Genomic DNA, 26,591 nt, shown 5'->3' with positions numbered 1-26,591 from the left:
GTCTGTCTACTGTATATCTGTTTTTCACTGACATACCATATGAGTGCCTATGAATAGCAATCACCTGAATCTCTAAGGGTTGGTACTGTGACAAAATGTATGTCAATTTGAACCATATTCTGAGAATACAATGAGCTCAGTTCACCACATGCAAGAGAAACTGTTCTTATGAAGCTAAAAGAATATCATTTGGTTGAATTAAGTACCGTAATTTATAAAACAGCTGATTGACATCTCGCACAGAGGAACAGACCTAGTCAACAATTTAGGCCAAAAGGACCATTCCAAAGATTTAGCATACAGTAATAGGCTAAGTAGATGGGAAGGTGCATTCATATAGTGGAAACAGGTAACAGAGGAGCAGAGGTTATTTAGCATTTCAAAATTGAATATCTTGATTTCCTGAATAGCTATAGAATCTAATTAATTAACCAGCACTCATTTTGTTATTGACTTTCTTTTGTGCTAGCATTTTCAGTTGTAGTCACCATACTGTATATTACAGCTGTTTTGCTTTCTGTAAAGATAGCAGCAAAATAGCTAAGACAATTACATGTATATCAAGGCTAACATTCAGCTGTAGTCACCATATTGCTAATTACAGCTGTTTTGCTTTCTGTTAATATAGCAGCAAAATAGCTAAGTCAATTACATGTATATCAAGGCTAAAATTCAGCTGTAGTCACCATATATATTACTAATTACAGCTGTTTTGCTTTCTGTAAATATAGCAGCAAAATAGCTAAGACAATTACATGTATATCAAGGCTAACATTCAGCTGTAGTCACCATATATTACTAATTACAGCTGTTTTGCTTTCTGTAAAGATAGCAGCAAAATAGCTAAGACAATTACATGTATATCAAGGCTAACATTCAGCTGTAGTCACCATATATATTACTAATTACAGCTGTTTTGCTTCAATGTGTAAAGATAGCAGCAAAATAGCTAAGACAATTACATATATATCAAGACTAACATTCAGCTGTAATCACCATATATTACTAATTACAGCTGTTTTACTTCAATGTGTAAATATAGCAGCAAAATAGCTAAGACAATTACATGTATATCAAGGCTAACATTCAGCTGTAGTCACCATATATTACTAATTACAGCTGTTTTACTTCAATGTGTAAATATAGCAGCAAAATAGCTAAGACAATTACATGTATATCAAGGCTAACATTCAGCTGTAATCACCATATATTACTAATTACAGCTGTTTTACTTCAATGTGTAAATATAGCAGCAAAATAGCTAAGACAATTACATGTATATCAAGGCTAACATTCAGCTGTAATCACCATATATTACTAATTACAGCTGTTTTACTTCAATGTGTAAATATAGCAGCAAAATAGCTAAGACAATTACATGTATATATATCAAGGCTAACATTCAGCTGTAGTCACCATATATTACTAATTACAGCTGTTTTACTTCAATGTGTAAATATAGCAGCAAAATAGCTAAGACAATTACATGTACTGTATATCAAGGCTAACATTCAGCACATACAGTAGTCACCATGTTGCTAAAATTTTACAGCTGTTTTGCTTTTTGTAAAGATAGCAGCAAATAAGCTAATTAGACAATGACATATCAAGGCTAACATTCATCTGTAGTCACAAACATCAGCACAGCACAAACAAAAGATCCTGTTGGAATCTTACCAAGACATTATTTGGTTCTGTCTCAATGGTGATGTTGCTGAACTTTGGAGGAACTGGTCCAAGAGCCATTGCTTCAAATGTTACCTGTACAGAGCTCTGTAGAGAACAAAATCACATATATACTGTAATAAGTATTTAGCTGCAATGATCTGATAAACCCTGTTAAGGATCATAATTAACAGTGCAGTCTAACTGTATACATGTACACGAAATAAGTTATACACTTTTACTCATAAATGCAGTTGTGTTTTCTAACTGTTTCTTCAACATAATTATCAGCCGCAATTAATGCAAAATATATGCATAGGATCCGATGCATAGGATCAAAAGCAGTTTTTGCTTGTGAGGTGATCCATTGATTGATACATGTGAGAGTAGAGCATCTCCAGAGAGCGTATGAAAAAGTTGCAAAAGTTGCAAAGTTGCAAAAGTTGCGAAAGTTGCAAAAGTTGAAGCTTAAGACCTACTGTACTTGCACAACAGTATTTACTTGAGGTGTTATCAGACAGAGATACAGTACTGTAGTTGCTCATGGGTGACACACTACACAAATATATATCATGTTCACTTTATCTACAATTAACATTGTTTTTACCTCAGATTCACTGTACAGGCAGTATCAAAGTTACAATCACAATACCAATTGGCTGTTACCCAGTGTCCCCTTTATTCCTTTAATGTAGTACACTTAAAACACACATTGTGCCTGTCTTCTAAACACCCACCCCAACTGACTCTTGCCAATACATCTACTGCAAGAATGTTGCTCAACCAACGAAAGCTCTTGAAGCATTTCTGGGACAAGTTTTATGAAGCACTTTGTCTCAAAGGAATGGAACACTGGCATGAGGAAAATTGTAAATGATATCTAAGTTTTAATGCACATAACAATGACCACAATCAGCTTTTGGAACTTTCAAAAGTTTAGAAGCAAGGGATGAAATCCAGTTACAAGTTGTGCCTTCAAAAAGACCTCATTACATCCTTTCTTTTCCTTTCTTTACCCACTCCCCTCCCTTTCATTCCACTTCAATTAGATGGCAGATTATATTAATGTTGCATTCCAGTGTCACCAAGCAACATTTATGTGCACTACAACAAATCATCGAATTGGCAGTATATTCAATTTGTACGATGTGTGCTTGCTGATGATTGAGATAGCTTCATGCAATGACATCCACCCATTCCCTGCTGTACTTGACTGCTAAATATGAATTAAACTTGCTCAATACATTCCTTGCGCATTGCTAAGAAACATGGCATAAGTTCTGTAAATATTGAAGATATCAACAAACAAATGATCAAGCCTATGCAATATATCACAAAAGATTCCTTCCACAGTTAATAAAGAATATTTACTGATCACTCAAAATTGATTTTTGGTTCAATTCTCATCACTCTTGAAAGTCATATGGCTTCCTTTGCAAATAGACTGGCCTGCAACCACGAATGAATATGGGCATTGGAATGAGTATAAAGCCCGCAACAACAATGTCAAATATAAACCTCTGTGAGAGCATAGTCACTGAAGTGGTCTCGAGCTGGTGATGCAACCTATGTTAAATTTGTGTATCTGAGATTCTGTGCGATTACTGTACTGTATGCCCAATAGCAAACTTATTATTATTTGGAGTAAAAACACCAATAAACTATGTGCTTACAGTATATTCTTTTAGGCAACAGATGCATTTTGAAATGTTATCACAACTATTAGAGAAGTATATACTGTACATGTATATAATTAAAAATACTGCTGACTGGTAGTCTGACTTCGGAGAACATAATTTAATAATAATTATTGTAATAATTGTTCTTCTTATAATAATTCTAATAATTAGGGATGCACCGGGTCCGGCCGGAATATCCGGCCGGATAGTGAGCAATTATCCGGTTCCGGCCGGATATTTTTCAAAATCAGGCTGAATATTTTTCAAAATCTGGTTTGAATTGTTCCTTTAAAAGGTGTTGACCAGTAATCAGGGGTCGAAATTTACGCTATTCCGCTATCCCGCGATAGTGAAATCATGAACGGAATACCAAGTTGCTTGGGTTCACTATTCCGTATGGATAGTGCTAAAAGTGATAGCTAACAACAAACTTTGACAAATCCATCTAAATTTACTTGCCTGTCACTAGTCAGGCAACAATTTTAATTTTATTTGTTTCCCGGGCGTAAAAACTTGCCCAAAAATACAAAAGAAACTCTCTTTACACGTGAGTTGCAGTTACGTACAGTACATACATGTTCCGTAGCCAACATATTCCTCCGATTTATTGCACTTTACACGTTCCGTATACCATCGCGTATGTAGGGAAAATTATCACCTCGTGTGTAACAGGTAGTACAGTGTTGGAAATCCTTGTTCAATTTCCCGCGAACACACTAAAAACAACTGCCGATTTCCCGATTTTGGTTATATTTTTCGGGCAAGTCGTTTCAGCCCCCAAATCAAATTAGGCTCCTACGCCTATGCTTGTGGGTGTCCAGGGGCAAAGGCCCCCGGAAAATATTGGTAATTTTGCGTGTCTGGCGATAAAAAATTAGCAGTTGAAGATGCGCAAAATAATAACAAATTTGGGAATTTAAATTGTCACGAAACTGATGAAAATTTTAAAATGACAAGTTGGAGACTGTACGTAGCAATATTATGTTATGAAAAGAGATTTAAAATGTCTTACAATCTTTAAAAAGTTTAACTTACAAAACTTCCGATATTATGAAACAAACAACGTTCGGCAAAGCCCCGTTTCTAGACTGCCTAACAATGAATATACGTACATAAGTTTACAACTGCAGTGTTTAATCCTAGTTAAATACTATACGTTAGGCTATACATGTGTTGCGAATTTCCCCAGGTACAGTACCTTGCCAAACAACTGTGAGCTCATCCCCTGTTATAACACCTGTTTGTTAAGATTTTTTGGCAGGTTTCCAAGAAACGTTACATGGAGTTATTAAACTGTTTTGGTTCCATTCTAGAATTAATTAGGTCAGTCAGTAAAGGATCGGTAAAGTTATGTGAAATACTATCTAAGACGTTCAAGAAAAGTAGGTAAAATATCCCCGTAACATTTAGATAAGTAAAACACACCTCAAAACTACTGACTCCTCCGCATGAACAAAACAATATATTCCCCATGATACACGAGGCACAGTCCATACTATACAAGCATAGCACGATATCAAGGCCCCTATAGCTACAGTATGGCCATCTTTATGAAAGTAACCCTTGTAATGACATGTTTTAGGCCACTTGGCATGATTCACTAAATGCTTAATATTGTTTCCATGTTCTTGTAAAAAACGTCAACTTCGCAAAATACAATGAGTTGTGTTTTGTAGTTACGTGTGATCCGTAACCGACGATCGAGGTGGTTAGGCTATTTGCTATACACTTAACTATGGTAGGATATTATTTTTGCGTATTTTTGGAAATTCTAGAAAATACTTTTTCTCCCGCTTAATACCAGATGTGGTCTTCCGTTTTATTCATAGATGGGTGTACTAGAGCCTTGTTAACATGACATTAGTTGCATTTAGCACGATATGCCAGATTCGCGTGAATTTTTCGAAAGTGTTTTGTTCAATCTTTTCGTAAAATTTGAAAGGTGTACCAACTTACTTTTCTTACACAATTGGTAATTTCTCTACTGATTTTCGTTTTTTCCCCTCAATACAGTGAAGTGAATACCTTGTGCATTGAGTATAAACTTATCGCGAATGCAAGAAAACGATGCGGGGATTTCCAGCAGACAAATGTTTTCTTTGCGGGATTACTGAGTCAGTTGAAGGGAATCCCGCACCTTAGAGGGAACACTGAATTGAAGTCAAATTTATATGAAAGAAAACGTTTACTAACATTCAATATAAATTAAAAATTTAAAAAAAAATGTGGAATGGCAATATTGTTCAAAACATTTCCCGCGAGGCTGATTTATTACAGCAACCTTCCCGCGCTGGGCCGTGGGTGTCCGTGTGACTCATATACCCTGAAGTGTGCGAAACTAGCCATTGACATTGCCCTTGTGAGTAGGTTTTACAACCTCCGTCCTGGGTTACATGCTTTCTTGCCTCAGTACACAAAACACTAATTATTATCAATAACCCAACAGAAGACTCAACATATAATTTTGTTATGTTATTTTTTTTTCTTTTTATAGTTTGAAAGGAAATTAAGGAATAGTGGAAAATGAGACGGAATAGTGTATTTTCAAATCCACTATTCCGCTGGAATAGTGGTAAATATTCTAAATTTCGACCCCTGGTAATTAACTTAAATCAACGTAAACTATTTCCAAAAATTAATAAAAATATTCAAAGTAAGGAAAAATTAGGTTTACAGGTAACATGTTTAATTTAATTTTCTCAATGGTCTGACCTAAGATTTGCTCCTTGTTTCATACTTCTACTTCTTATTAATGATTGTCTTTTAAGTAATGAAAAAATCTGGTTCCGGCCGGATTTCATGTACTGTACTATCCGGCAAAATGTGGTTCCGGCCGAATCCAAAAATTTGGATCCGGTACATCCCTACTAATAACTAGAGCACCAATGGTGCAGAAGCTCATACCTTTTCGAGCTTAAAAATGTAGGGCCCACAAAACTTTATGGCCCACCAAATTTCAGGCTATTTTTCAGATTCCACCAATTTTGGGCCCATGAGGGATAACCCCCCCCCCCTCCGTTAGCAGAATCCTGGCCACACCACTGGCTATAATTCCTATTTTCCCCCTTTAAATCCTATTTTACCCACTCTCTCAAACAATACCACTGACCTACCCTATTAAACTTTTTCCCCTGTTCCTGAGCAGACCTGAAGCACTCCTTGCCAACATTTTGGCTGGCTGCCTACATACCTCAGGCTCAAAGCCTTCTAAGAATCAGCAAGTGCTGATTGGCTATAGGGTTCTCATGTTTACAGTTCAACAGTTAATAACAACTCCCAGTCCTGCTTTAATTCCACTAGTTCAGCCTCTGCAGAGCTTAACAACAAATGTAAACAAACACTGCAGAGACTGGGAGACAAATTAAAGGAGCTTTGGCAATAGGTGAAGGCTCAGATTTTTTTAAACAATGGGGATTAATTGTAATTAACTTTTGACCAAAAATTATTAGGCATCACCTTATTCATACACAATCCAACAATCATCAGTTCAACTCTGAATATGATCAATGGAAATCTTGAGGAGATTGAGATATTTGAAAATATTACAAAGAATGACCCCCGATGACCCCCTAAATGACAGTTGACCTCAATTTTCCGAACAACCCTCATAACTCTCATCCCAAGGAACGTTGTGACAAGTTTCATTATAACTGGCCATACACTGTACGAACAGGAGCAATTTGAAAATATAGGGCCGCGGCCCGGGCCACAAAAGACCCCTAGTTGATCTTTGATCTCAAATTCATGAACACCCTGATGGTAAAACTTCCATAGTACTATCGTGACAAACCCTCAACATTGTACCATGGAATCTGTAGGAGAAGAAGTATTTTGCGTATTTCCACAAAATGACCCATTACGGCCCACAGGTGATCTTTGACCCCAAATTTCGGACCATCTCTGATGGCCCTATACCGAATGGTCCTTGTGTCTAAGTTTCATGAAATTCCATCAAACACTGTGCGAGTTGAAGCAGTTTTACCAATTGTTGACGGATAGAGTGACATATAGAGTGATAGACGCCGCACTGTAACAATAGCTCACACCAGCATGCTGGTATGAGCTAATAATAATAGCAACGAGAAACGATGATGATATTAATAATAAGTATAATTATAACGATAATTATAATCATAATAACAACAACAAATGGACCATGTTTCTAATTATTTAAATTTAGAAGATATATATACAAAATATTTTACTATCTACAGTAGCCTGCTAGGGTTAAGGTACATTTCATGTTCTCTTACACCTAAGATAATGTGCATTGAGTTAGCCCAAAACACTGACCTGTCGGAAATAAGAGGTGTTTACCTGGCTTCACATACTGGAGAATCAGAGGTACAGGCAGTGGTAAACCAGGAAATATTTCTACCCCCACACACACAAAAAAGGTCCACCAACCTGACTCCTCCACCCCTCCCTCTCGCTTCACTAAAATTCTTCACTGATTATTAACTTCAGCCTTCAGGTCCTCTTTGTGTCTAAAAACTTTGGCAGCTCTATAGAGTACATACTGTATAACTACTGTACATATACTTTGGGTGGTACAGTACATCTCATGCATAGCCTTGCACTAATACTCATACCAAGGGGAGTGCTACTGGTACTCATGTACTTTGCTTTTGTACAGTACTAATACTCATATCAAGGGGAGTGCTACTGGTTCTCATGTACTTTGCTTATGTACAGTACGAATACTCACACCAAGGGGAGTGCTACTGGTACTCATGTACTTTGCTTATGTACAGTACTAATACTCATATCAAGGGGAGTGCTACTGGTACTCATGTACTTTGCTTTTGTACAGTACTAATACTAATACCAAGGGGAGTGCTACTGGTACTCATGTACTGTACTTTGCTTATGTACAGTACTAATACTCATACCAAGGGGAGTGCTACTGGTTCTCATGTACTTTGTTTTTGTACAGTACTAATACTCATACCAAGGGGAGTGCTACTGGTACTCATGTACTTTGCTTATGTACAGTACTAATACTAATACCAAGGGGAGTGCTACTGGTTCTCATGTACTTTGCTTATGTACAGTACTAATACTCATACCAAGGGAGTGCTACAAGTTCTCATGTACTTTGCTTATGTACAGTACTAATACTCATACCAAGAGGAGTGCTACTGGTTCTCATGTTCTTTAAATGTACAGTACTAATACTCATACCAAGGGGAGTGCTACTGGTTCTCATGTACCCTAAATGTACAGAACTAATACTCATACCAATGGGAGTGCTACTGGTTCTCATGTACTTTAAATGTACAGAACTAATACTCATACCAAGGGGAGTGCTACTGGTACTCATGTACTTTGCTTTTGTACAGTACTAATACTCATACCAAGGGGAGTGCTGCTGGTACTCATGTACTTTGCTTTTGTACAGTACTAATACTCATACCAAGGGGAGTGCTACTGGTACTCATGTACTTTGCTTATGTACAGTACTAATACTCATACCAAGGGGAGTGCTACTGGTACTCATGTACTTTGCTTTTGTACAGTACTAATACTCATACCAAGGGGAGTGCTACTGGTACTCATGTACAAGCTTATGTACAGTACTAATACTAATACCAAGGGGAGTGCTACTGGTACTCATGTACTTTGCTTATGTACAGTACTAATACTCACACCAAGGGGAGTGCTACTGGTACTCATGTACTTTGCTTATGTACAGTACTAATACTCATATCAAGGGGAGTGCTACTGGTTCTCATGTACTTTGCTTATGTACAGTACTAATACTCATACCAAGGGAGTGCTACAAGTTCTCATGTACTTTGCTTTTGTACAGTACTAATACTCATACCAAGAGGAGTGCTACTGGTTCTCATGTACTTTGCTTTTGTACAGTACGTATGTGTCTGCTGCATAATGAGAAACAGGCACAACTGTACCAAAAAACTAAATCGATAACCATTTCATGATCCATTTCTATTCAAATGTGCTACAAAGACCATGTAATGCAAGTTGTAGCAAAACAAGTTGGCAGAACTGGTAAAAACAAACTTGGATGGCTCAAACACAGTTGTAGACATCGAGGTAAATGAATGGAGGGTCATGCATGGAGGGTCATGTGATGTGTTCCAGGGTGGTACCAAACTGATATTTCTCTGTAGCAGTTCGAAAATAGTGTTAGTGACTTCGTGAAAGATTTGCACCAAGACGGATCGGACATGGGAACTAACGGCGTAAGAAGGTACTGGTACTTCAGGCAGGCGAAATAGTGCTAATATGCTAACGTTCAGCCTTATTCTCTTGAATGAAGGCAGGCCTTCTACATAATAGATCTTACTTATAAATGCAGCTCCAGGGGCAAGCTTTGTCTCATACGGCCTAACGTTATTACTACTTGCTGTAAGTGAATGTAGAAATGGGAAATGTGGGGAAATGTTTAGTTCAGTGCAACCCCGGAATTCTCCATGGAACAGAGCCTAATGCTGCTCGACGGGAATATAGCTATCACGTTAGGCTACAGGCACGGTTATTGCTAGGTAACGGGTGTCGTCTGCTGCTCTAAGCACGCACACACATTTACGTACTAGTTGAAATCATCATGCGTAATGGGGAGAGTAATATATTAGTACCACCCTGGAACACATCACATGACCCTCCATGCATGGTACGCGCATATTTACTGTGTGATAGTTTCTCCAGATTCATTTACCTCGATGGTTGTAGAGGTATGTGGAAGTATGCTAGTTTATAATCACCTATTGTGAGTTGCAGTATATGCTACTGCAGTAGCTACAATCTTCGACAAAAATAGATGGGACACCCCACTCCCCGTATCAATGTTGCAGTTTCTGAGCGCTGTTGGCTACAACATTGAACGGGGAGAAGGGGGTGTGCTTAAGCCAATATCGCTCGTTGTTGCTCATACTGTCCCATCATTTTTGTCGAAGATTGTCTGAATGGCTGTACAACGGTTCATTGGGGTATATATCGAGGTCTAAGCTGCCCCAAGCGTTGCGCGATAGCAATAGTTGTTAATATTGCCTCGTAAAATTATTATAAGTCGCAATTGCTGATTAATTCGAAGAATTAGGTCGAACCTCATATTCAATAGGCACGCATCTTTCAGCGAATAAAGCGAATAATTTCACAAGAAAAACATAATATTTTCGATCCGTTTCTTTCATTTATTTCGTATGTATCTTATACTGGTTTCTTACTGATGTTTCACATTATATGTCCTAATATATATACATATTACACTTAATTCCGTGTGAGAGGAAAATAGTAAATAGATGATAGCATGATTTTAACATAAATTCTTGAGTTTTTCTTTCTAAACTCTCAGGATAAGAAAGAAGAATAATGTTAATTAGTGTCCGGTGTAAATGTTATTGTTGGGTGTGGGCTGGGTGGGTTGGGGGGGGCGCTTTAGGCAAGTAGGGTTTCACAATTTCAATGTGCTGCAATACAATAGCCCCAGAAAATTATGTGAGAAAGTTTAGTTGTATATATAGGTTGCCAGGGCAACCCTGGGCAGGAAGCAACTTGTGGATGTACAATGACGGATTTCTAAATTGAGGTGTCAATACTATTGTTTAGCTTCTAAACAACGGAAAGCCGCCCATTGTATGATGCATGTAAGCCTTTAATACATCGGTTAGTGGTGTAATAATTCTCCAAAGTGTTAGTTTATAGACATATAGCCTCATTGCTACACACGAAACATCTACAACAACGACACCATTTCAAAAATGGCTTCTTATTCTCTCATTTCACCGGAGAGTAAGGCATATGCGCGCCTATTGCGCGAAAGAGAAAACCTTGCAGTAAACGTTTATTGTGGGGCGAGGCTCTACCAAGTACTCATGGAGAGGGACCGGTTCGAAAGAGGGGGCGGCCACCCAAGTTGAGCGTTCGTCAAAAGCGTGCTATTTTGAAGGAACTTAGAAAAACAAGGAGTGAGGGACAGTTTTCTGTGAGAACTCTCAGGACAAAATGTGAGTTACATACAGTGTCGGAGAGAACAATATCTCGATTTCTCAACAAGAGTGGTTATAAGTACTATCAAGCCAGAAAGAAGGGTCTCCTATTTCCCAAGGACCTGCATCAACGCTGGAAATTCGCCAGAGGAATTAAACGGTCTCGAGGTGAGGCATTCTGGACTAAAGATATATCTTTTTATTTTGATGCCACCGCATTTAATTATAAGAGCCACCCACGACAGCACGCAAACACTTTAAGTGGGCGTGTTTGGCGTAAGAAAAGTGAGGGATTATCATTCGGTTGCACGGCCAAAGGGAGTAAGGTCGGGAGTGGCGGAAAAGTTGTAAGGGTGTATGCCGCCATCTCATATGGAAACGGCGTGGTGTTGGCTAAACCATACCGCAAGTTAACTGGGAAGCGTTTTTCGAAATTTATGAAAAAGGAATTCCCGGCAGTCTTCCAAAAATGTGAAGCAACCCATAACACTCCACGGATTTTTCTTCAAGATGGCGACCCTTCTCAGAACTCAAAGAAAGCTATCAAAACACTAAGTCGCATGGATGCAACCATTTTTAAGATCCCTCCTAGGAGCCCCGACTTAAATCCAATAGAAAATATCTTCAAACTTTTGGGGGATAAACTGAAGTACGATGCCATCGAGAACAATATTGAATTTGAGACATTTCGAGCTTTCAGAAGTCGAGTTGTTACAACTCTCCTCCAGATGCCGCGTGCTATCATTGACAAAACAATCGCTTCAATGGGTAAACGAATTGATGAAATTATTCGAAGAAAAGGAGAGAGACTGAAATATTAGTATTTTGGCTGTAATGCGCTATCCATGCTATGCTTTTATATTATGATCTGCCACATGAGGGCGGTAATCTCCCGAACTGATGGTGAACATTGTACGATTTACCAACGATGGACCCCATGTTTTTCCCAAATTTCAGCTCCAGAATACCAATATTCCGAGTTTGGAGCACACTCAGTTACAGTTCAAGTTTCTTTAAATCATCACGTTCGTGAAAATTGGACGAACATATACATAATCGCCGATATACGAACGGTTAACCATTTATTAACGATAAAAGGCTTTGGTTAACTTGATGCTTTTAGACTATTTCAACGGTTGACCATCCATCCACATTGAAATACTGTGTAGGTCAATGGTATACCGTGCTCGGGTCAAGTGTGTATCGTGGCGGTCTTTCACTAGGATGTCAGTCGATGTCAGTCGAACCTAATATTCAATAGGCACGCAATAGTTGTTAATATTTCCTCGTAAAATTATTATAAGTCGCAATTGCTGATTAATTCGAGGAATTAGGTCGAACCTCATATTCAATAGGCACGCATCTTTCAGCGAATAAAGCGAATAATTTCACCAGAAAAAACATAATATTTTCGATTCGTTCTTTCCTTTATTTCGTATGTATCTTATACTGGTTTCTTACTGATGTATCACATTACATGTCCTAATATATAATTCCGTGTGAGAGGAAATTAGTAATAAATGATAGCATGATTTTAACAGAAATTCTTGAGTTTTTCTTTATAAACTCTCAGTTTAGTGACGGTGGAACCCCCTCCCCTCCCCTCCCCTCCCCTCTGTTCCCCCTCCGTTCCCCTCCCCTCCCCTCCGTCCCCCTCCCCTCCGTTCCCGTCCGTTCCCCCTCCCCTCCCCCTCCCCTCCCCTCCGTTCCCCTCCGTTCCCCTCCCCCTCCCCTCCCCATTCCCTTCTCCCTCTCCCCCTCCCCTTCCTATCCCCACCCCTTTCCCTCTCCCACCCCTCCCTCAACTCATTCCCCTCCCACACCTCCCACTCCCTGTCACTACCACACCCCTCCCAACGCTACTCGACGACGTAGTTTGAATAATAGTGTAACCAAATATGGAGGGTTGGATTAAGTTAGAATAAACTTGGCAAAACATGGTCCACATGGGGGGACATCAACCTGTTCGTTGGCTTGGATTTGCGAGCGGAAGGTAAAATATCGCCATCGAACCGTCATCATCTCCGTTTCTCTTTCTTCAATTTGGCCCCCCTTTATGTATATCAGTGGATTCTTGCCAGTTGCGAACACTGGTGTTGAACCACTAAGGACAAAATCTTGCGAGAAGTGTGTTTTTGGAGCGGGTAGATGTACCATTTGACCTTCTAATAGAAGCAGGAGGTCATGCCACGGCATGATCTGCGGACTCCATCTGAAGTCATTTAGGAAAATGACTTCAGCTTTCTCAGCACCAACCCATGCGAAGCTCGTTGAAGCGGGATTGGAAAAGACTTTGAAGATTGGGTCAGAGGCGCCAGAATAAACGTTTTGCCGCAATTCGCGGGACCAGTTATAAAAATGTTCCGGTATTTACCCCGGCCCTTCTCGAGGACGTCGACAACAGCTCGTTTAAATGTACCGGCGGGAATATCATTCCGGCGCAGAATGTCTTCCGCGATTGTGGACCATAGCCCGTTGCAGCCAGGTACACAGGGTTGACCTTTAAAGGAGTCCAAGATTTCCGCTCCAGCTTACTCTCGGCGTCGTGTAGTTCCCACGCGACCTATCGAAAAAAGACCTTTATATAGTGACAAATATAGTGAATTCGAGGAATTAGGTCGAACCTAATATTCAATAGGCACGCAATAGTTGCGTGCCCTCCCCCTCCCCGTTCCCCTCCCCCTCCCCTCCCCTTCCTATACCCAACTCATTCCCCTCCCACACCTCCCACTCCCTGTCACTACCACACCCCTCCCAACGCTACTCTACCACGATCCTTACCCACAACTTCATCACGCACGACCCCCCACCACCAGACCATGGCATGGTGAATGATTTATACCGTATATTCAAAATGTTGGGACAATGTATTTATGAATTATTGGAAAATGGATTTGCGTACCTCGATCGCTTCCGCGACACACTTTTGTCCCCGATTCACCACAAAGTTCAGCCAAGTCGGTTTTCCCCTCTCGTTTCTGCATTTCGGGCAAAGCCAGCAGTTCTGTCCGGGTCTTTATGTTCCGCTGAACCACCATCTGGGACACATCGAACGCGCTAAGCCGTTTGCGCTTTTTTAGTGGCGCACGTGCTGATTGTTCCCCCGATGCCTGGAGGACCCTAGAGGTACTGGCCGATGTTGTAGCTGGTGGGCTGGCCCCCAGGTCCGGGTGACCTGGGCTTTGCAGGACGCCAGCGTCCTCTTTAACAACACACTGCCATGCCGTGTAGTAATTAGCATGGGTTGAGGAGAAATGCACAATTCCATGCTGGTTTTCTAACAGACTCTTAACTCTTAACCATCGACGTGGCCGATCAAGCTTTACCGCTATGTGATAGTGTTTGCCGCCATCTTGGTGGGTTTCTTGACAACATACCCATTGGATGATATGTGCCCCTATCGACTCGAACGAACTTCGTACCTGTTCTGCGAAATTTTCACGCGAAGCGCATAGAGTTTCATCGGCTTGGCTATATGTTATCAAATATACCATCCGAACTTGACGTACTCCTAATGTATCAGCCATGATGTTGGATAATACCTGCAATACTGAAATCTCCCGGTCCTATGTTATGAATTCTATATTAGCCTATATCTATACATATATATATGTGTATATAAGACTTGCTGATATCATGTGGTGATCTTTATATGTCTGGTTGCATTTACACATGACGTGTTCATCTGTCTAATAGCTAACAATTGGCCCTGAATCTCATTTACCAAATTTGGGTATTTACTGACGTGTTATACTGTCAGTGGCTGGATTATAGGTTTGAAGGTGTAAGATCTTCCTGTTGTGATGAAACGGCTGATGATGCAAGCTTATAAAATCATTCTATGAACCCTTTCCCTGGCTGGGTATTGCGACTGTCAGATGTTCTCTCACGCAGTCACGTGGTGTTGATCTACGTAGATATACGTACCGTACTGTTTCTCTATATATGTACAATCCGAGTTTATCGAGTCGAGTGCGCCCTCCAACGTATGCTATGCACATGCGCATATGCACATGCGCCTACAATCATCTGGGCTGTTAACTAATACTGATCGAAATTACCAAGTAACCATGAAGGAATCATATTTCATTTATATGCTATATTGAGAACCATGGGTATTAGCCTTACACTATATATATATATATATATATATATATATATATATATATATATATATATATACACTATATATACACTATATATACACTATATATACACTATATATACACTATATATATACTATATAACAATGTACTAATCCTACAATGTCTAATGCCCAGTAGTAAATCCTTATGGTCCTATACTTATACACAGGCTTTCAGACAATCTTCGACAAAAATAGATGGGACACCCCACTCCCCGTATCAATGTTGCAGTTTCTGAGCGCTTTTGGCTACAACATTGAACGGGGGGAAGGGGGTGCGCTTAAGCCAATATCGCTCGTTGTTGCTCATACTGTCCCATCATTTTTGTCGAAGATTGTAGACGCTAGTTAAATGTAATCACCTATTGTGAGTATGCTAGTTAAATGTAATCACCTATTGTTCTCATGCCTTGTTGTAATGGCTAGATTGAATGCTGAGGGGGTAATAGAAACAGTACACTGGGTGTGGTACAAGGAAAAAAGGAGTTCAGCTCTGACATCGGTTGTGTAGTGTTCTCTTTGACTGTCTCGAGTCTCTCACTCCCACCCAACCTCTACACAGTTGACAGTTAAATTGGATTATTTGGAATATATACATGTACTCAACTCTAATGCAGCTTTGCAAGAGTGTTCTTCTTGACATTACTGGCACTTTAAAGGTTATTATTAAGTGCTCTCTAGTATGCTAGCAATGACCAAAAAACATCATTTTTTGTACCTCTACCCTACTGTCACCTTCCCTTCAACTCAGTGTATGCAATGTATAGTAGTCTAGCCTACAGTAGGTATCAGGTATGGACTGGGGCATAATTACTAGCACTCATTGATTCCACTTGCAGTCTTGAGCCCTTCGTAAGAAGAACAATTGATGCTTCAGGAGTTTGTATGAAACTAGTTTTCTTCATGCCCAAGAGCCAATCTGTGGCTGCTTGGAAGTATGTACAGTTCCTTAGAAAATGATTTTGTCCCTAGGTACTTTAAGTGTTGCTGGTGTTTTCACATATGTACACACAAAAAACCATGTTCAGTGGTGACATGTTGTGGAGGTAACTCTTCCATATATTGTTCATTTATGGTTTGTCATGGGCTTTTTAAACAAGTTCATGCACCATGGCTACACTCCAATGCTGAGGTACTACACTTTTAATCCATAAGAAGGGAATGTTCAATGGCAGTCCCCTGAGCATGAACAGCTGAGCACTACAAATGCATGCCTGCCTCGTAACACTCTGATCACTAATCAAAAAGAGAAGGCTTGATATTAGCAGGTGTTTTTCAACAATCATCACTTGGTTATGGTTGCAAATGAGCTCATTTATTCCGTTGGGTTCTTCACCCTCCGGATTCATTACACCAACCTTAGCCTCGGCCTAAACTTTCATAAATTAAAGAACATGTAAACCAAACTTCTGTAGGTAAAGTGTCTAGAAAAGACAAATAGCAACATCTTCCTTGTTCAGTATTGACTAATGTTTTAATAAACTAACATTTTGTTTCTACATTATATTTGTCTGGTTTTCTAGAGCTGTCAAGTTAACCTAGGCTTATACAGCCTCAGGTAACTGTTAAGCTTGAATCATTGTTTGTTCAGCAACCTGACCATCACTCGTACATGTGAAATCTCCAAACATTTAGAAACAATATCAGTAGATCACATCCAGTAGGTGGAGCAATGATAACAAATGCCTAGCCTAGCATGCTGGAAACATTTGTATGCCTACCCCTTGTCTCTTAGCTTCATCATTGAGGGCCTTCAGCCATGACGAGGACACTTGCTGTGGGGTGCACAGTGATTGTTGAGAGTAAATCCACTGAGCGATAGAATTAACCCAGTCATTGTTGTAAGCGCCACTACTTGGACCGCCAGGCCTATGTGTAAAATCACTGCCTGGACTGGACATCTGGGAGTATCCATCATTGTATAAAGACTGGTATACCGATGGTGTGTTGGAAGTTGTTTGTCTGGGTTCAACAATTACTTCACGACTTTGAAGCTCTGTTTTCCGCCTTGTTTTGATGGCTTTTGCTTGATCATACAAGGTAAAACCTAGGTAAACGAGAACAGTTGCTAAAATCCAAAATAAGAAGTAAACATCCAACACATTTACATTCCCCATCCTAATGTCATGTAGAAAAAGCGCAACGTCTGCCAAGAACGACCCTCCAGACTCTTCTGCACTACTCGAAGAAGTCATCTCAGCTATTTAAGGGAACGGCACTAACACTGAAGACGAATGTGATGGGTAATTAATGAAATACAAGTCCAATGATGAAACCTAAAGCAACCCTATCACGAGCCTCGCAATTATACCACAGACATGCGAGGGTTCGTAAGCCTCGAATTCTTAACCACATTCCTTGTCGGGTCAGTTGTGTTCAACTGAAAGTACAAGTTTTAACTCGCCTAGGCCTACGTACGTAGTGCAACTGATATCCTCCACGTAGCATGTACACTGTACTACTGGCCTAATAATAACTCAGCATGTCTGTCACACATCAATTTATGCATTCGGCTGACAACGATATCATTTCCAGCGGTTTGATTGTGGCTCGCGCCACCTTCCTCATCCCCAAAACAAGAACTCGCGCAAATGATTCATACGTTTACTGTAACGACGTTGCAACGAAATCCTGATCTATTATTTTGTTGTCACATATATACAAAAGCAAACATTAAAATTATTTCAAATTTGGAAAAAAAATAACAATAAGGTTGAAACGTACAGCCACTTGTGGCTTCTCAGCTTTAGCTGATAGGAATGGTGTACTTATCAAAATATTTAAAAACAAAAATACGGTATAATTATAACTTGATTCTTTGTTGCGTTGTGTTGTACAATATGATGTTAGGCCAGTGTACATACGCACCCGGACTGTTACCAGATAGCAAAGTTGTGACACGGTCTGAGTTTCTTGCATTTTTGCCCGACACAAATGTGTGCTTAACCCGAACCTTAAAAGTTTTGAATCATGTCACCAAATCCAAAACGACAATGGACGGACATCATACATTAGAAGCTGACAGACATTTTACTCTCATTGGACTAATTCCATCGCATAGGCGAATTTTATGTCGACATTCGTGAACAGAAACATATATAAAATCCAATTGAAACGTCCAAAGTTGGACATAGGCGTACGAGGCGGGGGAGGGGGGCAGGGGGGGCAGGCTGCCCCCAAATTTCCAGAGGACAAGAAATTCGGGCAAAAGTCCTGAAAAATTCGGGCAGCCTAAGAGGAGAAAAATATATATATATATATCTTCTTTTTTTTTTCTCCACTTAGGCTGCCCGAATTTTTCAGGACTTTTGCCCGAATTTCTTGTCCTCTGGAAATATATATATATATTAATATGCAGTAGCTTGCCCGAATCTTCTTCAAATTTTTGCCCGACAATTCCATGATTTTCTTTATTTAGCATCATGATGCCCGAATATTTCCGTGTAACACCACCGTAAGCGCAGTTCATCTGGGCTACCACGCTTTTTGCACAATCAATTTCTTTTCTAACTAGTCAATTGTATATGTGGACCAAGGGCGGCGGAACCGAGGGGGGCACAGGGGGCACGTGCCCCCCCCCCACTTTTCCTCAGGTTAAAAATGTGCCTTTTTTCGACATAAAAATTGAGGTGCCTCAAGTTAGCAAGAGGCCAGGGAACCAGAATGAACACTCGGGAAGGGCCGTTTCCAGCCATCTGAGGGGTTTGTAAAACCAACAATTTTCTAGTACGCTCCGCGCCAACCGATGGTGGCGCTCCGCTCAGATAGTCGTACATACAACTTTGCAAATCCTGGCCAAGCCCGTGACTTTTAATGAATTTCTGTTGGTCAAACTCAAAGCTATTTCGAATGGAAAAAAAATTGTTAAGATATTAACAAGAAAAAAAAAACTGTAATTCGGAAGATTCCTACATTAGCAACTAGCATGATTTCACCTCATTTTGTCTCAAAAGAAAACTTGTTCCTTGTTTCCCAATTTGCGCATTGGATATTGCAGTGCTAGTATGCATATTTTCCCTTGGGGGGGGGGGGGCGTTGATGGAGTGATGTGTATACACAAATAAGATGATAAAATAAGAGTTATACAGGGTATTAATTATAAGGCTGTATCATTCCAATCGAATTTCTGCAAAGTGCCCTTTGATGTCGGTGCCCCCCCCCCCCCAGAATAAAAGTGCTTCCGCCGCCCTTGACCTGGACATCCCCAACATGAGTGTATATAAGAAACATTTTCTTTTTCATGGATGGTGGGGGGGGGGGGAAGTACAGGTTTATCATATATATATTTTATACTTTTTTGTGAGACAAATTGCAGTCTCACCCGACACAGCGACATTATCGCGCCTACGTGTCGTTGAACAATGCATGTTTTTTCTGGAGGTAGCTGAGTACTGTGTTAAAATAATAAATAAGGTAACTAAATAGGAGCTTAAAAAATATACTGTCCCATTTTTCCCCTTCAAAGTGATGTAACCATTTTTTCTTCTTCTAATTTACCAAATTTTTCGGGAAGTGTAAATTTCTAAAACGTGAGATTATAAAATAAAGAATGTTTAGATGCAACTTGCAAGGCCTCAGAAGTGCCGTTTCCGGCAATCTGAGAGGCATTGTGTGCCAAAAATTTTCTTGTGCGCTACGCGCCAACCGATGGTGGCGCTCCGCTTAGATAGTGTCACGGGAACTTTCGGGCACAAATAGTTCTGCCCCCAAACTGAAATGGTCCCGTGCGCCTATGAAGTTGGAGATCATTTATAAAGGCAATGAAACATCAAAGATTAGACATGACACATCAATTCTATGTCAAAATTTGAAGGGGCCACAAATCCAATTGAAATGTGGGGAGGGGGAGGGGCCGGTGGTAAAAGACAAAATGACTGAACATTAATAAAACTGAAGGATCCGGTTCGCGTGTGGTCCCTGAATTGATATGCCAATCATAAATATATTTTAACAATAGTCAAAGCTGACAAGTAATTAGAAAGACATATCTATTGAACATCCAGTATACTACACCAGTGGCGGAGAAACATGGGGTGGGGGGGGGGGGTAACCCCCCCCACTTTTTGAAGAGGGGTGGATTGGCCCGCACAATCAACCCCCCCCCCCCCTAGTTTTTGCCAGTAATGTTCTGTTACAGCCTATGTTATGTGCTCCAAATGGCATAATAAATCAAATTATTAAATTTGAAATTGTTAAAGTCATTTCAACCTTTTACCTGGTAGGCTGCATCAACAATTAACGACCGAAAACCGAGTTAGAATTGACCCACACATTATTTCTAGCCCATTTCCCCCACCTTGCGCAATTGGAACTTGTACTGTAGCTCATATAAATATGCTCATATATAAATATGTTCATATAAATATGCTGTAGCTCATATAAATATAAATATGAATATTAAATATGAATGTGAGAGACTGACTTCAGTCATCTTGCGGCTTTGATATGCCAATTAGGCTTCTTCGCGAGTTCCTGCTTGCAGGAGGATCTAATATACATACATACATACACTCATACACGCATACATACATACATACATACACATACACATACATACATACGTAAACACATACACGCACACACACCCATACATACATACATACATACATACACTCATACATACATACATACACACACGCACACACATGTTTGTGTTTCATTCAGACCGAGGACCCCATTGTGTTTTCCATTGTTCAAATCCACGTACCCTAACTTTAACAATACCCCATACAATAGAATTCTTCCGAGGACCTGGTGATTCTTTAGAAATCACAACCGAGGACCTGAAATTCTTTTGTTCAAGTCCTCGGTTAGATAGCAAAACAAGTGCACACACACACGCATGATTGCAAAGGTTACGATTATCATCGAAACCAAAAAGGTCTTGAAATGTGCATATAGGTATTGTTTGTTGAAATTTCAGGCTTAATAACAGTTCATTACCAATTACCAATAGATTGTATCCAACCAATAATACCAATTTAAGCTCCCAGAGGGTAGAGCAGTGGAGTGGTAACCTGATGAACTGAGTTCGACTCCATCAATGGTTGGTTATACACGTGTAAAAAATTCTTTTTCTCTTTCAGTAGTCGACGCTGAAGTCTTGATACATTAATTCAACCATATAATTTACTAGCTGATGTGATGGCCGATGCTGTTAAGAGGGTGACGAAAGACTCATTCTCGTCGGTCGTGTAAATCGTGGCTAGGGTTCAAGACAGGCCTGAGGCGTTCATACCTCGGGCTGTGGCATGGTGCTTTTTGTGGTCTAGGATCCCGTACCATGTCTCCCTTGTTGTCGCAAAAGAACCCGGGAGGATGCGCAGAGGGTCGGTCAAATCGACCAGAAGCGTACTAGGTGGCGTGCGTGAATCCTTGCCTTTGGCCAGAGGTGGGGACACTCTCTGCGACCGGCATGCTTGCAGCCACCGTCCACTGAATACGTGGTCTGATGAGGCGCTATTCTCCTAAAAATGTATCTATGGATGCTTTTAAAAGCCATACAATTATTTTATATTAAAAAACACCCTGTTTCAATCTAGCGCCATCGAATTCCTTAAAAGCCGTTTTTTTTTCTTGTCACTCTGAAGGTGGAATGGATTTCATTGTAATAGGTTATTTGTGGTAAGCTAAGCAACACATTCAAACAGTCATGCGGTTCACAAGGTTACAGGAACAACCCCCCCCCCCCCTCTGCTACTCAACAATGGCTTGGACTATCATGGCACCTACATGTTACCATACCACCACCGTTGACATGATTGCGCTATAAGAGGTAAACTGAAAGGATGACTTCTGCCACAATATTACTTTTATTTTGACCGTTAGAACAGACAGCAGTGCCGGTTGCATTTCTATAACACTTCTAGTTTTTGAGATATGACCCTTTAAACATTTAAAGCTCAGACCACGGCTGGACTACGGTACTTATTATAACGCGCGTATATACATTCAGTCAGTTCCTCAGATGCAACACGAAACTCAATAAGAAGCATGAGATGTTAATGGACTCAAATAACACGTTTAAAATGTCATTACAAATGATGCAAGGACAAATAATCCAAGGGTACTCTGTTGTTCATGTGAAGATAGGAAAACATGGTTTGGTTGCGGTATCAGGATTGATAAAACATTGGATTATAGTTTTAACTTGAATTAAGCTGATGACGTCATCATTCATTATTTTTCAGGAGATGTAGCATATTTTTGTTTAAGTTAACGTAATTGAAAAGACCAGAACACCTTAAGAAACGTTACCACATCTCATCCCTTCAAGTTCCTTCTTTATTTAGTTTTCAGCTTATGCTATTATTACTTTTTTTTTTTTTTTTAAATCTTAGGCTATGACATTTCAAGATAACATTCCACCTAACGTGTCATTCTCTAAGGCACAGCAAACTCTTATAACGTAATTGTCCCATTTCAACAACAAATGTCTGAAATGCAGTTATGAAGACCCCGTCAATCCTCCTAATATATTTAACATTATTGTAAAGGTCTTACATTGTTTTAAGACTCTTTTGACTTATCACGTCAATTTGTTCCTTTTGGCAAACATCTATTGTTCTTACTTTTGGCCAATCCCTCGTCACAGATTCGATATCAAACCTGACTAGATGTTGTCTTGATGCTTAGTATAGCATACGTCAGTACGGAAAGGATATGTTTATCAATCCTCATTAAGGTTTTTGTTTTTCAATCAGTTGGTTGAACACACTCCTTGATTAAACCGGGGATATATATATATATACATAGTATAAACAAATCAAAACAGTGTCTAGGAAATTGGCTGTTATCCCATAATGAGTGAGGTCTGAAGAGAGAGTGGCGTAGACGGTCCAGTGTCCAATGGCAGGTATGATAAGCGCCACGTCGTAATTATACAAACTTACATCACACAATAGAGGTGACAGCAACGTAGACTGTGATCATTACTGCCCATTTCTATTGCCGAGTAGTCCATACAAAGAATTGAAGGTGATATAACGTGTGAATTTTCTAGAACAGACATAAATTGAACATATTGTGTTGAAGATATTTAGCCCGACTGGTTTATAACATCAAAAGCTGTCTCTTTCTCTTGTGATTGGCTCTTTGGATCATATTGCTAAATGATATCCCATAATATCGCGCCGTTCGATTCACGACCGATCGTCTTATATAGGTCCAACAAGGTTCACAATGCTTTGTTGTACTTCGATCCTTTCACGGACAAAGACAATGAAAGTCAAATGACGACTTAAATAAATTTCAAATTTGAATAAAACCCATGAAGCCTTAAATTGATATGCGAAATGATTATTTTCCAGTTAAATAAATGACATTACCAAATAAGGTGAAAAGAAACTGAATATTTTCATGTTTTATCACATCTAGCTGTTTATACTGAATTACGCCAAACGAAACCTTAAAGTTAGTTAAAGTCGCGTTCCACTCATAAATTTTACATTCAGTACCGTAGACAATTATCACGTATCAAAACGACGAAAGGAACTCAGTAAGAGAATAAATATGCAAATTTATGCTAAATATTTTGATTTTAATTCGAAAAAATATCTATTGGAGTTCATTGACTTACACTACATGTATTCAGTTCTTTCGTTTTATATGTTGTAATCAACATTGAACAGTCGTTCCTCACTTTTAAATCTAAGAGGAATTTATTACTTATTGAGGGTTCGAATTTTTCATTTGTTATGTTGTTCAACGGGAAAGCTCGTGTCATAACAATGTAATAAATGGCGGCACGTGACGTAACATCTTATTGCACGTTCAGCATCTTTCTACCGCAGTGCCTTATCAGACTCTAGCAAAAACCACAATGATAAAAAAAAATTATCGTCGGGTACAGGTGACACTTTCCATTCTGTTTAAGACGTGCATTACGCTTTTAAGTTTAATCAATGACGTCAGAACACCAGGCATGACGTCAATCTTTTCCATCAACAGGGAGGAAACAAGGTCATCAAGTCGGGAATTAATCCAGTGTGTATAGTTTTTTTTCGGGAGATTCTGATATCAAGGTTGGTGTGTACTCTACGTCCTGCAGAGTCGACGAAGAGACCTTTGCCTACTGGCAAAGGTCTCGTGACCCCCTCCCCTTTGGAAAATTTTCGCATACGGAGCATGGGCTAGATGCAAAATGGTGCCACATTTGATGCTAAATTCGATCTGAAGATATCTCCAGAAATTGCTATTTTTGAGGTAATGATTTTAACAACGCGCAGAATTTTGCAGAGGATATGAACCACATGCTGTCGATATTATGCCTAACCCTATCAATAGAACCTACATTTGTTGAATTAATGTGTGCATGACCAGGGCCGTCTTAGCGCATGGGCCCACTGAGCCCTGGCCCAAGGCCCCGCGATGTCAGGGGCCCCGCAATCGTAGTAACCCCATGTCTTAATCTGGGAGGAAAACTTATTGAATAGGCCATTATGCCTTATTGAATTCGATACTTGACAACTTGTGACGAGAGTTGGTGAAACACTTGAAAGTTTGACATTAAAATATTCGAATCTGAGTTGGCAACCCTGGAATATACAATGCCCCGAAGGCTTACAACACCAGACAACTCGGGTCCGCGGTCCGAGCACCAGTCATTTTTTCAGTGCAATTCTCACCCAGGAGAATATATCCGGTAAATTGCCCTCCGAATTGTCCTATGCATGATGGTTACAAATTGTAATGGGGAACGTTCATTTTCAAGAATAATCTCCGGAACAGAATGGGGCAACGGCGCCTTAATAGGCTCTCCCTCATGTGCATAGAAAGTGACATCCTCAAAAAGATTGACTTTCAGCCAATCATACAACAGTTTACGATCAAGAAATACCGCAAGTCCCGTTAGTTTCCCCAGTTGAAAGACTCAACACAAGGGTGTTACAAATGGTGAGTCCAGTATTGTTAGGGAAGGGATGGAGGGCAACTGGAAGATTACTCTTCTATAATGTATTTCAGCTTTTAGATATATCACGTATGTTATTCAGCTCAAGTTTTATGCTTTACCCGCGACATAGGGAGGGGTGGTAAATGCAGGCATGTCTATGCTTGAGCGATTGTCAAGGATGTCAATTTTTCACGCAACTTTTTTCGATCTCACTTGATTGAGGGGCCCCTCTCCATTGCCGGGCCCAGGGTCCGGTGATCTCTTAAGACGGCCCTGTGCATGACCCCCGACTCCTTTCTTGTCCTTCGCGTTTTCGCCCATTATCTATTAAGATGTAACAGGTTCCAGCATCGTTATTGGCTCCTATCAGGGATCTCACCATGCATGCAATCCAAAGTTTGATCACACATCGAGTATGGCTCAGTATGCAGGTGTGAACATTCGCCATTTGTTCCTACAAGCATTTGACCTCAAATGACCTCTGCACCCCCTACACAACAGGGTTAATATATGGGTCCACAAATATAGGCAAGTATGGTGCCTGCGGACCCTCACATTCTCACATTTCGTGGTATGGCGTGAGCACTGACACATTCAATGTAAATATCGACACCTGTTGTGATGGCCCGGGTTATGACTTCGATACCCGACGGTCAAGGATAAACTTTTTCATTTTTTTCGCAGCTCATTTGAAGAAAATACGAATTAATGTGCTTCTTTGTCTTTATGAAAAAACAACTCAGATGATGGGAGTTGAATATAACAAAATATATATATAAATTTTTTTACCAATACAAATCTCAGATGGGGGGCACTCGGGGGGGGGCACTAGGTTTTCCAGGGGGAACGTGCCCCCCTGCCCCCCCCCACTTGGCGACGCCACTGAATACTAATTACTTCGCACCACCTTCGGGAAGTTCCAACCACGGCTTGGCGTAAAGATTCTCACGCCACCGATCTAAGCTTGGACTGAGCGACGGTGTACTGTGTGTATTTCTTGTGTACTGAAGGACCGGCCACTTCTCATATAGTTTACTAGACGGACTGATCCGAATTATAAAGATCAGAGGTGAGTATTTTACAACACCTTTATTAAATCTCTGATTTAGAGAACGTTAGCACTAAAGAGGTGTGTATTGTCAGGTGCAGTAGACTGACCTGTGATTATCATGCCATAGTGTTACTGTATCAAAATGGTGGTTTGGGCCATTTCTATTGTTACAGCTAGTTCTGGTTATTCTAACAAGCAGAAGTCT

At 40.0% G+C, this 26,591-nt stretch overlaps 1 protein-coding gene and 1 pseudogene across 8 annotated transcripts in view; both read right to left on the bottom strand.

The window, feature by feature from the left end:
* The window catches only part of LOC139978069 (phospholipid transfer protein C2CD2L-like), a 114,492-nt gene extending 96,229 nt beyond the window's left edge, over positions 1-18,263 (bottom strand). For 3 of the 8 annotated variants that reach the window (XM_071988027.1, XM_071988030.1, XM_071988026.1), the window contains exons 1-2: positions 17,165-18,257; positions 1,678-1,773 (exon numbers count right to left, since the gene is read on the bottom strand). In XM_071988027.1, the coding sequence (XP_071844128.1) occupies positions 1,678-1,773; positions 17,165-17,638 (570 nt within the window). In that variant the 5' untranslated portion in view covers positions 17,639-18,257. Of the gene's footprint in view, positions 1-1,677; positions 1,774-17,164 lie in introns of all 8 variants that reach the window. The other 5 variants (XM_071988029.1, XM_071988028.1, XM_071988031.1 and 2 more) reach the window with 4 other exon arrangements.
* On the bottom strand, positions 13,139-14,826 carry LOC139977288 (uncharacterized; annotated as a pseudogene).
* Positions 18,264-26,591: the final 8,328 nt, after the last annotated feature.

This window comes from Apostichopus japonicus, chromosome 12, assembly GCF_037975245.1.
Source record: "Apostichopus japonicus isolate 1M-3 chromosome 12, ASM3797524v1, whole genome shotgun sequence".
Classification (NCBI taxonomy): Eukaryota; Metazoa; Echinodermata; class Holothuroidea; order Aspidochirotida; family Stichopodidae; genus Apostichopus; species Apostichopus japonicus.
Note: the sequence above shows the minus strand (reverse complement) of the source record. Positions and strands in the feature narration are given on the sequence as shown.